This window comes from Gobius niger (assembly GCF_951799975.1).
Source record: "Gobius niger genome assembly, chromosome: 4".
NCBI classification, from domain to species: Eukaryota; Metazoa; Chordata; class Actinopteri; order Gobiiformes; family Gobiidae; genus Gobius; species Gobius niger.
Window position 1 is genome coordinate 10,679,997 of NC_136855.1, and position 17,650 is coordinate 10,697,646.

At 39.7% G+C, this 17,650-nt stretch overlaps 1 protein-coding gene across 3 annotated transcripts in view; it reads right to left on the reverse strand.

Moving 5' to 3' along the window:
• Positions 1 to 4,822: 4,822 nt before the first annotated feature.
• Positions 4,823 to 17,650, reverse strand: part of sh3gl3a (SH3-domain GRB2-like 3a) — a 36,524-nt gene continuing 23,696 nt past the window's right edge. The window contains exons 2-11 of one of the 3 annotated variants that reach the window (XM_079555043.1): positions 14,299 to 14,367; positions 14,103 to 14,175; positions 12,490 to 12,633; positions 12,162 to 12,295; positions 11,923 to 12,081; positions 10,838 to 10,941; positions 9,000 to 9,124; positions 8,852 to 8,881; positions 7,490 to 7,555; positions 4,823 to 5,411 (exon numbers count right to left, since the gene is read on the reverse strand). In XM_079555043.1, the coding sequence (XP_079411169.1) occupies positions 5,209 to 5,411; positions 7,490 to 7,555; positions 8,852 to 8,881; positions 9,000 to 9,124; positions 10,838 to 10,941; positions 11,923 to 12,081; positions 12,162 to 12,295; positions 12,490 to 12,633; positions 14,103 to 14,175; positions 14,299 to 14,367 (1,107 nt within the window). In that variant the 3' untranslated portion in view covers positions 4,823 to 5,208. The remainder of the gene's footprint in view (positions 5,412 to 7,489; positions 7,556 to 8,851; positions 8,882 to 8,999; positions 9,125 to 10,837; positions 10,942 to 11,922; positions 12,082 to 12,161; positions 12,296 to 12,489; positions 12,634 to 14,102; positions 14,176 to 14,298; positions 14,368 to 17,650) is intronic. The other 2 variants (XM_079555044.1, XM_079555045.1) reach the window with 2 other exon arrangements.

Sequence of the window (17,650 nt, forward strand, 5' to 3'; positions counted from 1 at the left end):
ACTGATAATCAAGAGAGATTCTTTATCTGTAAAAGACTTTGACAGTGTAAGGTTTAAGTGTTCAGAAGTGTAGAAAAGTTTTCGTACAAGTGTTTCTAAAGCCACATTTGGATCATTTAGTTATATATTTCCATTTTAGTTCAGTTTCTAGAAGTGACATTTCGGACAAAACTATCTCTTGTCTACACTTTTATTACTGGAATGCCCCTATTGATTTCCTTTTTATTTCAGCAGATGCAGTTATATTAAGCCGAACAATAAAGGCTGAATACCTGTTTATTTGTTGTAGTTTTCAATAATGAAACTGTTAGTTGTGGTCCAAGGTCATTCCCAAGCATCCCAATTCTGGGTGGCGGTTGTGAAGCCACTTTTCACTATTTTCAGGGTCACTGTAACAATAACAAAAAGCATGGCTCACAATCAATAAAAATGCTTCAAAAAATACACAGCCTTTTGTCACGTCACAAACCACTGCAATCTTTTGAAGGGGGGAGAACTAAATTAGTTAGTAAAATAATATGGGTACAAGGCCTTTAATTATGTTTTATGATGATCTGTGTCCGTTTTTCTGCTAAATTAATCATCCAACAATCACTAATCGCACATCAGTGATCACAAATGTATTTAAGTTATGCAATAATGGAGGTACAGGATAATGAAATTAAAGGTATTGTGAGCGTTTATGCTCTTATTTTATAAATAAATATCATGTATGGAAATATAGTTAAATTCTTGTGTCACTGAAATAAAGGCTATGTTGACTCCGGATGCCTATAAAGTTAATTTTCTAATTGTCGGTGTGTAAAACAACATTCAGCACACAGTGACAAAAAACACCTGCAAAGACGTCTCAAGATTTGTCATTTATTTATGCAATATATTTAATATATTCATTTACAACATCTATAAAACACATTTTGCATAAATTATGCTCCTGAAAAAATAACAGAGAAACATGAGCAGCGAGTTGTCTTTGTTTGTACGAATACTGAAGAGACGGCACCGAGACAAACGGCGGCTACAGAGGTAACAGTGAAAGACTAATCTAGTACAAATCAATACGACACAGTCAGTTATAGATCATTGAACAGACTCTGAAATAAGTGGCAAAAGTTTGTCTTCCATTCAGCTTTCAGGTTACTATTAAGTTGTTTAAAAAAAGATTAAAATGATACAAAAATGTTGACTCCTCAGTCTGTGCAGTGTAATTATATGGCTTATAATCATATGAATTGAATATTATTAGCATTATTCAACACCTTTATTTAAATGTGATGTTTGAGACTGAACTTCTCTTACATAAGACCTGGTCTGAGCAAATCGTCTTATTTCATTTTGTATTCATGTATATTTGGTATATCAACACAACTTTCCGAAAAGTGCAAAATTGTGGATTCCATGATTTGTAACACAAAAAAAAGGCACAGAAATTTGTATTGAGTTCATTGAGATAAAAGCGCTGATTGAAGAAAAACACTTAACGGTCTTTATTGGTCCCTATTAGAAAACGCGGTGCACCAGATGAAAGAACAGAAAAGTGAATGCAAGACAAAGCTCTGATGCGGTCGTCTCCCCAGTATCAACCATTTCTAACGTTACCACATGCAATAAGACGTGAGCAAACGTGAGCAAACAGTACTGGATACAATCGATAAAAAAACAACAAGGATTGCGATGTGTAGGAAATGCACCCATGTCGTTTGAGTCCTGTAAACGTCAGCGTAAAATGGTCATCTATGTAAAAACTGAAAAACAAAACCTAAACATATAAATATTTGGACACAAACATTTTAAATGGGTTGAAATGACAAAGACAACATTAGCCCAGATCATTGGTTCTCAAAATGAGGTCCAGGTACATAATAAACAGTAGTTATATTCAGGCTCTATAGCATTTGGATATTAAAATAAGAGGCCGACCAAAATGTTTTTTTCTAAGGCCGATGCCGATATTTTGAGATGTTAATTGGCCGATTCCGATATGCTCGGCCGAAATTTTTGACCGATATTTCTGGCCGATTTTTCCAAATGTTTGGTCTATAATCCTGTAAAAACAAATACTTGGCTGCTCCAGCACTGGCCGGTTTTATTTTATTACTTTAGGTGATCCAATCATAGTTTAGCTTTCATTAGCATTAGCATATTGCTACTAGTCGCAGCATTTTGCACGGCGATCAAAAATACAATAGTGGCGGTTAAACTAACTCAGCAATTGAATTCTCCAAATTCTGCCCTTAAAAGTTGTATTTAACAAACTTGAAGCTAACCTATTTTCATTGCGATGTTTCTCACCTCCCCTGAGGCCTAGGGAGCTGTGGGAGGACTCGTTTTAAAGCCCTGAATTTGCCCTTTCCAAGGCACGGGAAGTCTCTATCATTTGTAAAATCCCCAAATATCGGCCCGACATATCAGCTGGCCGATATATTGGTTGGCCTCTAATTGAAATAGCATTGAATGAGGATCTGGAGGAAGAAAAAGTGCAAAAAAAAAAATGCAAAAGGTGAAAATGTGCATTGAGGAACATGTGGTCGATACAAGAGCTCCAGTGCATGACAGAAATCTCAACATCCTCGTGATGATCGTTTCATTCAGTCTCCCGAAGGCATGAATTCATATTGCAAGGTAGGGAATAAAACACGGAATGTTAATATGGCTTGGGGCATGAATTCTTATTTGATGGGAAAGCAAACAATGTCAAAACAAGATGTAGATTAATTTCATTTAAAGGCACTGCATTTTAGCGACCACTGGTTTACTCCCTCAAAGTTGTGAAACGTGATGAAAAGAATCAGGGTGCTAGGAATGCGATAAGATTGAATCACTACAGTTTTATTCAGAACTTTAAACTAGATTTCTCTGTCTGACTTTTAAATCTGTGAAAGAAATCTGTACAGGGCCTTTAAATGCCAATATATGTTTCATATTATTTTGTAATTCTCGCCACTTTCCAACCTGTCCAGTCAGCAGCGGTGATTGAATTGGCTTTGGCCCAATTGATAATGTTAACAGTGCGCTCACCAGTCGTAGGACAGACTTCGAGACTTGCCTTTCACATTTTGGGCAGACTGATTAAAACAATCGCTTCATGAACGTAAACAGGTCACATCCAGAGCGTGTAAACAGACGGACATTAAGAGCTGTACTCACAGTAAGAAATGTGTTTTAACAACAACCAAAAACAAAGCGTTTGTGCGGTAAAACCAGTGTATTTCAGACTTCTTTTCTTTCCGTTTTTCTATTTTCTATTCTTTCTTTTTTTTAACTTTGGGCCAGTGTATGACAAAATTAGAGACAAAACATTAAAAAGATGGACCCTGAAGGAAAAAAATAATGAGGGAATTTGCCTTTGTATTAAAAACTGGTGGGTCTGGAATAAGAAGTGGGTTAAAGGACCATTTACAGTGGGACCTGAGCCTTTGCTGAAAATGACTAAGTGTTTTGTGATCATTTCTGATAGTCAACCTCATAATGGTTGGAGGACGGTCCCAAACACTCATTAAGAGCCACTATAGCACATGTGAAAAGGATAACGGTCTACTTGCCTGACCAGCAAATCAAGCAATACAAATATAAAACAGTGGTGCGCATAAGAACCAGTGGAATGTGACAGTGAGGGGATGAAGGAGGTGAAAAAGTGCAAATACATACATATAGGGAATGTTTAAGTGTCATTCAAATTGTCACAATCTGAATGTGAGCGAGCGTGAAAAAGGCCAATGGTGCTTAAGAAACAATATCTCTGTGGTTCACATTATGAGGAAGAGGAAATGGCTACAAGGGCTTGGAATGTGGGCCAAACGCAGTATTATAAACTATAAAAGGCAAGCCTAAAATGGATGCACACAAAGACGCACGGTAATGTATGATCGGAATCTTCATGTGTGAGTTAAACTGTCGGTACTTTGCAAAAACGCGGCCAAGTAAAGCTTTGAATTGAAGTGGAAAATAAAAAAACAACAACATGGTGAATATTACGCAATGCTGTCATTACGCCTTGATTTGTGCCCGTGTTTGAAATGTGGATCTTCTGGAGCTAATAAAAAGTGGAAAAAAATCTATATAAAACACGATAAAAAAATAATTAAAAAAAACGTGTACAGGTAGTTGTTCATTGACTCACTGCAAAAACAACACACGTAGAACACTCAAAACGGATCCGGGAAAAAAAAATGGGACTTTGACATTAGAACGTGTGGCTTCTTAGCTCAGTCAAACCGGCGTTACGACAAGACTTTACGGGCCGAGCGAGTCCGACTTAATGGCTTGGGTTTGAGTTCATACAGTTCATAAATATAATCGACGGTAAAACGCTATAACTCGGGTAAGTCACTTCAGGACAAGACGACTCCATCGTGCTTCCACATAGACTAAACATACAGCTCTGGGAAAGCTATGAGAGACCACCAGTCAGCTGTGCAGGGTCGCTTTAGAACTGAAGACATTTTGCCTAATTGTTTGGAAACTTATTGTTCTGATTTGGAGTGTGAAATCAGTACAGCCAGTGGTTCTTACTTGGGCTTCTGAGATTTCTTTAGATTTTGCTTTATTCTTTAGTCATGTCTTTAAATGATGTGTCTTTTCTCTGGTTTGGACACGGTTTACACCCCGTTTAGACAGAATTTAGTTTGATTTAGACTCTTCTGACGTGGTTTAGTCCTGAATTGTGCTCGATCTCGGCCTGGTAGGACTTGAACTCACTTTTTTCATCAACAGTTAGCTCTCAAACTGAGAACAGCATCTTCGAAGATAGTCAAATCCATCTCATGTTTAACTTTTATTCCTGAAAAGTTTATGAGGGTTTAGATTTGATTTAATCCTGGGCCATATTAGTCCTGCTGTATAGCCCAGGCTGCAACCAGATTTTGTCCTTATAATGCAATGACGTTACTTTATTCCATTTTGTGCAGGATATTGGCGGGTTTGAACTGAATTTCTAAAAGGAACCGTAGTATGACAATCGCTCCTTTACAGAAATAAAACGTATAAATAAGGCAATGTGTTCACCCTTGAATATTGAACACAAACAAGGCTCCACAAAACCAAACAGACCCATCATTTTACAGTGGTTTCTTGTTTCCGCCTCCCAGAGCTGTAGTAGTAGCAGGCCCATATTAAAACTCCGGCCCTCTGTATCGCTCAATACGAGTCCATACTTGGAGATAGCATTATCCGTAAGGGGCCGACTATAGTGCCCTGTAGTTCCAGTCCTCACTGGGGCAGCGGCACCAGCACTTGCACGTAGTTGATGGGGAAGAAGCCCGACTCTCCGTGGATCATGCCCTCGTACCAGTTGTCGTCGATCTGGTTGGTCAAAATAATGATGTCTCCCTCCTTAAAGCCCAGTTCACCTTCGTTCTCCGGCTCAAAGTCGTAGAGCGAGCGGCAGCACGGCTGGTCCAGCACCTCCGTCTCTGCATCGGAAAAAAGACAGGATAGGAGAATAAGTTATAAGGAATAGAACAAAAGTATGAGAATAATGAGCTCTATGCAAGTGCCTTCCGAGTGAAGGCCGCTGTTCTTCCTCTCTTACTATTTCCCCATTAGGGTTTAGCGGTGTCTTGCACAAATCAAAAAATAGTCCAACAAAACATGACAGATAGTTACACATTGTTTTACTGGATGCTTTTATACGCCTATACACCTGAGAAAAGCAGCTTTTTAAAAGTAAACAAACAACTAGCTTATGAGCTACACACATTTGAGACCTACAAATTTCTTCTTCTGAAAGAGGCAGCAAGAGCCCCCCACACCTGCAGCACAGTGGAGGAGTCACAAGAGGAAACAAGGAAGGGACTAACGAGGAGGTATCCGGGCAAGACTCAGAGCTAAGCCACACATGCCTTTTGTCCCCACTAGTGTTCTGACTAATGGACATTCACTGGAGAATAAAACAGATGAACTGCTAAGCTCTTCCCAGAAGATGGTGAAAGACTGTTTTGGAGCGGAGGGAGCTGCGCAGGAGGAAGAGGAAGGGGCTGACCAGTGCAGGACACCACGCTCTGAAACAGGAACAAACCCAGGAGGTGCTGCACCGTTTCAGAGGAGCACTGAAGGCAGTGCCACTGTTTCCCCTAGCTCCAAAATCATGCACAGTGGCGGCGCGGCTCAGTCGCAGCGGCTCAGGACTAACACCTGAACACAATGTCATTGTACGTTTGTACAATGAAAAATAAAGCACTTGCTTACTTACTGATTTACAGTCACTGGCTACATAAAAACATTGAATGCAAACACCCGACTGGAGGAAACGGCTGTGTTCATTAAGAAAGGAGTTTTATATTTGATCTCAGAGCTAACGGCTAGTATCAAAAAACGCCACAAAAATGAAACAACTAAAAGGTATTTGTGATAAAGACAGGCTGGTGGTTTTTGAGCGGCTCCTTCAAAGTCTTGGTGCTACTTTAATGTTTATTTAGTGTTAGCAGAGGTAGTACTCAGGTACATTTACTCAAGTACATGTGCTTCAGTAACTTTTTGAAGAAATTGTATTTCTTAGAGTAGTTTTATCACACAGTACTTTTTACTTGAGTAAATATTTTGGCTAGTCAACCCACCGAAGGTTAGCCTTTGACGTCAAGACACATGGAAATATCCTCCAGTGAATTCTTTGCTCCCAACGTGATGTTTTTAGTGACAGTCCGTCAGTAACTCGCTGCCTGCCATGTCACCTTAAACAATGTGTTCATTTGGACAAGACACTGACGCACGATCTCATCAGGAAACAACGAGAGAGGAAGAGCCCGGACGCCACGTATCGCTCACGTGCGTATATAGCCCATTGGAAAATAAAAAAAACTACTTGTGGCTTTTGGAGACCTATATGTTATGGCTTCAAAATGAAATGATCAAGATGAATGAAGCAGATTTGATGAGTATTTCCCATTAGTTGGCAAGTGTCAATGTGCTGTTTCATCAGTGGTGATCAGAATACATTAGAAAATAGAAGGCAATACGTATAACAAAGCAATGTGTTATTTAGAATCTAAATAATTGGCTTTATAGCAACAGATCTAAAAAAAAAGCACACAAAAAACCCATCCATTATCATTGAAAGTGCAGTACTGGTATTTTTTATAGCTGGGGTATAAAATCGTTTTATCCTGAGTTTATCTAACATTTGATGTGAGCAGGTGATTTTTGATTTAATAACATAACTTTAACATTTGGAAAAGCAGGAGAAGAATTAAGTGGACTATAGGTAGATCATTAAAAGTCAATCACATCATTGCTAATCATTTGTCGAAACTATATGCACATACCTTCCACGTTATCAGTGCGAGAGTTGCTGTAAGAAGTCAAACACTCTGCTGCGGAGGAGAATATTACGAACTGAAGTAAAACATTGCAACCACCCCATTTGTGCCTGCATCATTTGAGTCAAGTTTCATCAAGGCTCAGCTCTGCTTGTGAACAGGTTTACCAGTCAATGTCACATAATCGATAATGGTGTAATGATAATGTGCTGATGGAGGGCGGTGCGGTGACTCACGATGGTGGTTGCCGTTGGTGGCGGGACTGTCAGGCCAAGACACCGGGACAGACGAGATGTGGTCGGCTTTAAACAAAAACACACACACACAAAAAATAATGGAAAACTTGGACATGAGGTCAAAATGATGATAAGAAACTGAGCTTCACTAGCAATGAATGACTGCAGTATGAGTGAAGTGTTATAAAGTGAAGTTATAAAATGATACAAATGTTCAAGAAAATATGCCACTCTTTGTACAGTTTGTAAATACTTTTTTTCTCCAATGGTGCTCCACAAGATTATTCCAGATGCGGCACAAATGATTTGAGAAAAGGTCTCCAATCTTGTATTGTAAAGGCCGACTATCCAATGGCCATTGTCTACATCTGCCACCAGGGGGCACTGGTGTTCCGCTATAAGCGCCTCACCGTTTTGTCTCCTGAACAAGCCTAAAAGCAGAACAGCATGGGCACATTTCCCATTATGCAACCTGTTTGTAGGTTTTCATTAAGACCCCGATTTCAACATGCTATTTTTAACTCGAGAACAGACAATTGACAGAAAAAAACACTTGTACATGAGCTTTCTAAACAAGTGTTGTTCGGTCCTAATGTTTATGTCATTAATACTATAGTGTTACAAGTGTTACAAGCTGGAAGAATAGGAAGGAGTTACAGATGTGAATGACTGAGAAGTGACATCACCACATTTAAAGGGCTTTTAATTGTTGGTGCAGCTACAAGTTCTATTGTGGTAACTACGGCAACCGTCAAAATGCTGACGTTTTGACTTGGTTTGTGGTTAACATCTCCGTAAGGGCTGGACCTATCCATGTGAAACAAACACTGTCACAAAGTTCAACGTCTTCTCTCTCAGCACATATGAAATACGCCCAAATTATTGTCTCATAAAGGCGTCTAAAAGTGGGGACCATATTCAGAATGATGTTGGCCAGATGAAGGGACTTTCAGAAAGTTGCATAGGGCACCTTTACGATTTAGAAAATACATATAACCATCTCTAGAATTACTTTTTTCCCCCATGATGCTTATTTTTACTGGACATGGGCCCAGGACTGACATATAAGAGGAAACACATTAAAAACTGCCTAAGAGCAATGAGATATATACAGATACAGCCTTGGAATATGCAACTCTCACTTTCCCCATTCACTGTCTGAGAGCAGTCGTTCTCCAAACTCTCACAACCGAAAACCATCCCATAAAATATTTGCCCAAGCAACCACTAGGCCTAGATCAAGATGAAACCCTTGACTAAACTGGTCTAAAATGCATTCTTGTGAATGTAGACACTGATGAGTGAATGTAAGGCATGTCATGAAACAAAGTGAACATGCCAGAGAGTAAAAGCAATACATACTTTTCCCATTGACTGTGTGGATCTGGATATCTGCGGAGAGCAAAACCACAAGACAATGCAACTCAAAGAAAGCAGAAACAATGTTCCACACAACTAAATAAACAAACATCGACAAATACAAAAGCATAGAGTTTGTCAGGGGCTGTACCTGTGGATTTGATGGAGGAGCTGTAGGACAGGCCGTTCTGATGATTGCTACCCACTGTCTCCATAGTGCTCTTCACAGACTTTGACTTGAACTCTTTCTTTGGACGACTGTTGGCTGTGGATATCCTGAGAAAAGAAAAAAACAAGACACTTTAGAGCAGAAAGTGAGCCAAAAAAAGGGGCTCTCCAGTCCTTTCCAAGGTACTCCTCAAAAGGTTTCTACAAAGTCTTTTGTTCTGACCATGTTGAACACAAATTCCTGTAGGTAAATATAGTAAAAATCCAAAAGTGAAGCACAATTCATTTTCTGTGCTGTGTTGAAATGTCATCACTGTCTGAATAAAACATGCCTGAAGACGGGGGACACAGACTTGACAATCACTTTCAATTCAAACTATTTGAGCTGGATTTCGGGACTTTCCTGAATTGTTTGGGACGTCTGGTCACCCTAAAAACACAATTTCTTTTATCGTGTTGTTTTGAATATAATATCAGCTCCATGAAAATACTGTATTTGACATATTATATGAAACCTTTAAAAACGTATTAGATATTATTTCATTTTCAATCTTATTTTGGTTTGGGCCGATATTCTGGGATTTTACAATATCGGCTATCGGCCAATCGGGCGCTGATAAAGGCCGATATGATCGTGATAGGCTTTCCTGTCTTTTTCCCGTTTTGGAAAGAGCTGAGTCAGGGCTTTAAAGCGAGTCCTCCCAAACTCCCGAGGCCTCAGGGGAACAGAGAAACATCGCAATGAAAACTGGTTAGCAACAACTTTGACTAAAGTTGGTTAGTTTCATCAAACCTCAGTGAATATGGACAATTGGACATTGCTGCATGTCATTGTGAAACACAGATCCTGGAGATTTCAATCGCTGACTTACAGTTTCAACCTCCGCAAATGTATTTGCAAATGCCGCGCAAAATGCCACGGCTAGCAACAGTATGCTAATGCTAACAGCAACTAACCAAAGCTGGGACAGAAACTCTGATTGAATTACTTAAAGTAATAAAACAAAATTGGCCTCTGCTGGAGTGGCCAAGTATTTATGTTTCACAGGATTGTCGACCAGACATTTGGAAATATCTGAAAAAATATTGATCGAACATATCAGCCAAGCATATCGGCATCGGCCAATAAAAATCCCCCAAAATTCAGCATCGGTCTTAGAAAAACCCATATGGGTCGACCTCTAGTAGGATTATGGCGGATCCCGACACCATAGAGGTTGAGAACCGCAGCTTTAAATTACAGCACAACAAGTATGTGATTCGAATGACACTGAACTGAAAAAATACACTAAAAAGAAAAATATTCTAAAAATCAAGCCTGTACAAGTTTAGCATGAACGCCACGTGAGACAGTAGCTGTTGTACTCATTGCCTGACACGAGTTGACCATGAAGGGAGCACGCTTTCATAGAAAATCTATTTCCACAGTGATAATGGAGATGCCTTACATAAGCGTCAATGCAGACGGGCACTCAAACATGGGACTATTATCTGACCAGAGACTGGATGTACCGCAGAGAATGAAATGCATGACATAACTAACTAATGAAGTAACTATAGAAGGCATAGAGTGCAGTAAAAATATGAAGGATTGTTGAGAGACTGGAAGTTCATAGATAGAAACGTGGTTATGGTTATAATTGTGAAAGCAGTAAGAGTATCTTTCCTCATGACCGTCTGAGTTGCTCAAGTGCACAGCCTGTATGAAGCTCTTAGTGGTTCAAAAAAAAGGCACTACCACATTTAATTATTATTATATCAGTCAGACAAAGGTGTGTGCGTTAGGTAATGGGACTTTATGCAACTCTCTTACGCTCTCACCTTTTCTGTAGATTTGTGCTGAGCTCTTCCAGGATCTGACTCGACTGTTTATGGTACTCCAACGCCGCCTCGATCAGAGCCGACAGCTGGCTCACCTGCTCCACCTGCGGGCCACGAGGAGGTTTACAGAAACATTCTCAACCGTCTTAAAAGTGAATTCAACTGAAGTGCGGGCATGTATTGGACCTGTTTACATCTTCCACTAAGATTTCCAATTGTATTTTTATTTGTATGGAATTTATACAAGTAAGTAGCAGCAAGTCAATGCATTTTAATGACATTTAATACTATATTTCTAATGCCACATACGCACAAAATCAAAAAGGGATTTCAAATTCCTTAACCTCTTAACCCCCACCTTAACCGGGTAGATTTTCTCCAGTTTTCTCCAGATCTAAAGCTTCTTGAAAAAAGGGTCAAAAACGCAGTTCTGCTGCTTTATAAGGCACAGGTGGGGTCAAGAGGTTAATATACATATTATCAAACAGACAAATGAGGGGATATTTGGATTTTCAACAGCAAATGGGACACAATGATCAACTTCAGGGCAAAAAATGGGGTCGAATTTCAGCCAAAACAATGGGTTTACGATACTGGTGGGACTCGATTAAAATGTTAAATCATGTTAATTATGGCCTTTGCAATTAATCGCAATTAATTACATTTAAGCATGATTTCTTTAGGGGTTGTACTTGTTTTTGGAAGGTTTATTTCAGATGTTTCTTGGTATTTTTCTACATTTGAAACTTATTTTCATGGAGATGTGAGGCCTGTGGTCGTTTCCAACACTCTTTTGAACGATCTTTTTAAATAAGTTTGCGTCGGTCTGTGTGAATAAACACGTTTGACAGTGAAATTGTTTTTGCCTTTACGGCGTGTTCGTCCGTAAGCAACATCCTGCAGGAAAAAGGAAAAAGTGTCCGCGCCGCAGAGGTAAGGTCGGATTAATTTCGATTAATATTTAACAAAATCTTACGTAAGAAAGTCCCGGCTCTAATTTTCCGACAATGAAATTTGTATTTGACGTCCTTGTGCTGTAAAAAATAGTTAAACAAAATGACTAAATGCCAGTTGTTATCACTCACATCATTCTCCAGGAAGTTGAACATGCTCCTCTCGGCCAGCTCTTTGCTCTCGTCGAACTTCTCCACGGCCTGTCGGATCTCCTCGTCCGGGATCTTCCCCTGGCGCTTCTTCTTGTAGTCAAAGTCTAACCGCCGGCCCTCCAGCTTCTTCAGGTGGTGCTGAAAACACACGGGCAATGATGTTACCGACACGAGTGCGACGCAGAGGAGCTGTGGCAGTTTGGCCGTAAGCGACGCACCATGATCTCCTTGAGGTCTTTGTCTTGTAGATTCTGGAGCGGGTCGATGAAGTTCTGCTTGACGCTTATGTCCAGAGAGTCTTTGACGTCGGCCATCTGCCTCATGGCCTCCCCGATGTCCACCAGAGAGGAGCCTGGACACATTTTGTAAACATGACCCCAAAGTCCTGTTGTCCTTAGTAACTACTATAAAGCAATAAAGAAATAACACAGCAATAACATATATGGTAATAATAAAATTGTCAATGCAGTGAGGTTAGAATATTTTCCCAAAACCACTTACCTATATCATACATATACATAGTGCTGACTGTGAAAAGACACTGACCGAATATAGAGTCCTCTCCCAGCTCATGTCCGTAGCGCAGCATGCAGTCTCCCAGCAGCCCCTCCGCCTGTGGGTACCCCGTGGTCTTCACCTGCCCCCGGATCTTTGACACCGTGTTCAGCATGTTCAGCTTGGCTCGAGACGCTGCAACGACACACATTATAGAGAATTACGGAGATTAACGCAGGGGAAAACGAGTCAGGGGGTATAAACAAGAAAAACTACAGAGGGAGGAAAAAGTATGTGAACCCATTGGAATTTTTTACAGTACATTTCTGCCTAAATTGGTTCAAATCACAAGACTGAGTAAACAGTGTCTGCTTAAACTAGGACTGCTCGATTATTGAAAAAATCATAATCACGATTATTTTTGTCATAATTGAAATCACGATTATTCAAACGATTATTTGTTCCCTATAAAAAAAAAGGTCATTATTTTATTTATATATTTATTAATGAAAAAAACGATGCTGAATATTTTCTGTTTTCTGAACAGTCATAAAAGTACAAATGATTTCAAGTTTGCCTCGATTAAGGAGAGGTCTCTGTTTCACACCTGCCCCCTGCTGGCCAGCCCTCACACCTGCGCAAGCAAACTGAGCAGCGCTGTTTGTTTTTATGTCAGGCAAAAGCATGAGCCATGGCACGTGAAATGCGAAGGGGAAATAATCCCAGCGCCATGAAATATACAAGTCTGCTTTGCAAAAAAAAAAAAAAAATAATGTGGAAAAAAAAACAAGCTTCGATTAAGCTAATTTTGTAATCGTTTAGTGGAATAATCGAAATTGTAATCGAATTTCGATTAATTGCACAGCCCTAGCTTAAACTAACACCACCCAAACAATTGCATGTTGTCACATTTTTATAGGTCACAACATGTAAACATTCACGGGAGAAATTCCAAAGGGTTCACATACTTTCTCCTCCCACTGTATATGCACACAAAACTAGATGCTAGATGCGTGTGAAGACCTTTCAAAATGCGGCCCTTAGATCATTTTTTGTTGGCCCTCAGGCTTCTTGCTGAATTGGCGCACATTCCCAGGGATGGTGCTTTGTCATTATAAACTTGCATTACAAATAAATAAACTTGCCCTCAGCTACACGGTAGTTGTAGTAGTGACCCCTGTTCTGCTTGGGGCTGAGGCGGAGGAGGTGTGGAGCTAAAAAAAAACTCAATTTCTGCAATTTTCCGAATCAGTGCACATGTTTTTTAGGTTTTTTCCTGTAACCTCATGTTGTTTGTTTAGTTAAATGTGTTTTTAAGCACTGACTGTACTCCTTTCTAATACACATTGGCCAGGCCGTCATTTTTTGGTTCTCCATTGAGTTACCTGGTAAAATAAAGAATAAATAGAATGAAATATTATAAAATGTTTCGAAGGTGGCGTGTCCAGCGATGCAATGTGAGAATGCAACCATCCCAGGCCGGCTTTAAAACCTCTAACAGTTTAGTTTAAGGACACAGCAGGCAGTACCAATCTAAGCAAAAATGTGAGGTTACATCATAACCTTGAATGTTTCACTTCATAAGAGTTCACAAGCTAACAGGCACTGCTTTCATGCCTCTACAGGAAGTTGTGGTCATTTTGTATCAAAGCTATGGGTGTTACCTGGGTTTGGCTGGAGGTATTCTGTTGTTTTGGACAAAAGGTCAAGCACCGACTTGTTGGTGACCTCAATTTTCTGTAAAACCACAACAGCACATTTAGTCTAATGAGACAATAGAAATCAAATGCAGTGAAAAAACAAAATGCTGCCAATTCTATTCAAATGATGCTGGATGTACATTATGAGTTTGGCACTCACCCTCTCCATCTCCAGGAAGTCCTCCTCGAGCTTGGTCCCCTCGGCTCCACTGATCTTTTCGCTCAGGAGCTGCACAGAAACACAGGAAGAAGCAGCTTCAAGAGGAGAAAGACTTTGAACTGATCTGATCCTGCAGTCAAAAAACCAGAGACACATTCACATCCTGCACTTTCAAGTTCAAACCTTTACACTTCAGCATTCGAGTCTTTTCAGTTCGAGAACGGCTTAAAATAGGCCCGTCTGTAGATGGAAATGTCTACCTTGGGCTTGCAATACTACAGTAAAACATGAGAGGCATTCAAGCTTTACAGGAAAGGCTAAGCTTTACAAGTTTTCTGGATTAACCTTCATGTTTTTAATTATATGATTTCAAAATGTCAGATGAGCGCATGGGTTTGCGTGCAAAATTCACTGCATCTTAAAAAAAAAGTCATATGAATCCAAATTAATTAACCTTTATTGTACGCAACCATTATGTGCCCGTAACCCCGCTTACACTGAGTGAACTTTCTGACCTTGTACAGTGCAAAAAGTGTGTCATAAATGAGGACCGTGACACCATTCCGCGACAGATTTAAGCGGATTGAAACTATGAAGAATTGAGGGCATTTGTCCAGCTCAGCACAACACGACTGACTTTTGAGACAAGCCCGGGCCGGTCGGACACATTCCTCCGGGGCTTATGACGTGGGAGACTTTGGGCAGCGACACATTTCTGTGTCGTACCTGCAGAAATGTGTCCTGGCAAAAATGGGAGTTGTTTTCCACAATACTACACAAGACAGTGTGAGAAGAAAGAAGTGCCATTTTTAATCATATAGTTGGTTATAAAGCGGTTCTTAAATTAAACAATGCAAAGATACAAACTGACATGGAAGGTACATATACTTAAACTTATTCCTGATTGACCATTAATTATCACAATGCCTCAAACTACTAGTTATTCTCAGAGTGGTGCTGAAAAGTGTAAATCATATTGTCTAAATTCAATTAAAAAAAAACCTCATGCTCCTGTTTAGATATTTTGTAGTTGAACTGTTTAAGGCCCTTAAACATAAAACAAATAAATACATATTGTACAATTAAGCATTACAGTGGGACATTTCTGCCTAAATTTGTCATAAAATGTGGTCTGATCTTTATGAAAATCACAAGAATGATTAAACAGTGTGTGCTTGATCTAATACCAAACATTTACATTTTATCATATTTTTTTTGGCCATAACATGTAAACATTCACAGGAGAGCGTGGAATGAGTAAGTACACCGCCTGAATCTCACTGAACGGCAGTTTTGTAAAGAGAAATAGAGAAAAGGAAGGATCAGCCAGCTATTTAATACAGGGGTGTACTTACTTATTCACATCATGTGTGAATTTCTCAGGTCTTTCTGCAAAATAACTTGATAAACTTATGAATTATTTTTTTCTATTGATGAAATGATGTTGTCCAGGCCGGAGGCAACAAAACAGCCCCACACCATGATTCTCCTGCATCACTTCAAAATGAGCATAGTGTTTTGATGTTGATGTGCGGTTCCATTTGTCCTCCACACATGACGCTGTGTGTTCCTCCCAAACTATTCAACTTTGGTTTGTGAAAGAGCTCTTGAATGCTCCACAGCTCTACTGGAAAAATATACTGTGGACTGTTGGACCCAAAGTTGAATAGTGATATTCAGGCGGTGTACTTACTTATTCCTTCCTCCTGTGAATGTTTACATATTATGGCCAATAAAAATATGATAAAATGCAAATGTTTAGGTGGTATTAGTTCAGGCAGACACTCTCAGACCACATTTTATGACAAATTCAGGCAGAAATGCAAGAAATTCCACGCGGTGAACTCACTTTTTCCTGCCACTGTATATCATTCTTTTGGGTAAAGCAATAACAAACTGTATTTCACTTTATAACTTTTTTAAAGATGGAAAAAAAAGACATGAGTGAGAGATTGGGCTCTTCAGGATTTTGAATTGGCTTGGAGCACCCTCTGCAGGAATGACATGATACAAAAAAAAGAGAAAACAAGCTTCCACTTTCATCTAACTGCACGCTAGCCAGGCCTGTCACAGAAAAACAACAAAATGAATGGGCGGGGTTTGATCAATTGAGGCAGGAAAATCATGTGATGAACGATATGATCAACCAATTGCAGCTGAAACCAACCAAAAAAATCTGTTACCCCTTTCTTAAAGCCCTTATTAACATGTCTTGTATAAATCTCAATGAAACACAACTTAAATCTGTGAAATTGTTCAACTATTATAACAATAGGATAAAGAAACAAGGAAAACATGTTAAAGGAATAGGCCACCGTTTTTACATACTGAGATATGTTCTTACCTCACTTTAGACGTGTTAATATATCCCCGTCTGGTCTTTGTCCGTGCGCTCTGCCGGGCAAACGGAGCACATACGCAGCCTCTCCCACATGTCACATAGCTCCGAAAAAGCTCACGATAGAAGCTACCAAGCTCTTCCACGTGTTCCCTATTTAAATAAAGTTACGTGAAGTGTTTTCATGCGAAGTATATTTACACAGAAATGTAGCATGTCGATTTTATAAGCAAATAAAGAGGGGGACTATATTGTGAGGCGTAATGATACGAGGAGTAAAACGTCCGCGCAGTAACTCCTAAAGGTTATTGACGGAAGTGAGCGGGGGAAGTCTTTAGGAGTTACTGCGCGGACGTTTTGCTCCTCGTATCATTACGCCTCACAATATAGTCCCCCTCTTTATTTGCTTATAAAATCGACACGTTACATTTCTGTGTAAATATACTTCGCATGAAAACACTTCACGTAACTTTATTTAAATAGGGAACACGTGGAAGAGCTTGGTAGCTTCTATCGTGAGCTTTTTTGGAGCTATGTGACATGTGGGAGAGGCTGCGTATGTGCTCCGTTTGCGTGACAGAGCGCACGGACAAAGACCAGACGGGGATATATTAACTCGACTAAAGTGAGGTAAGAACATATTTTAGTATGTAAAAACGGTGGCCTATTCCTTTAATAACTGCACTGAAGATAAATATTGAGCCCAGAAATGAGGCGTTTATCGGTCATTTATTGAACAATAAGCTGATATAGAAATCATTGTGGTCTAATGCTGGCAAATCGATGGCCCTATGATGAACACACCTTGATCACAGAACTGCTTAGAGTGGGTCGGGTGATGGATTATGGGCTTTATTTTTCATCAGCGATGCAACAGAATCGCTTCAGCAATAGAAACGACCAGAGTGAACTGGATTAAAAAAATCTACATCCTGGAAATAGCACAAAGGCCATGGTTTCGATCGCCTTCTCCTACAAATATCTGCACATTTAAATTTCACAGAATATCTAACT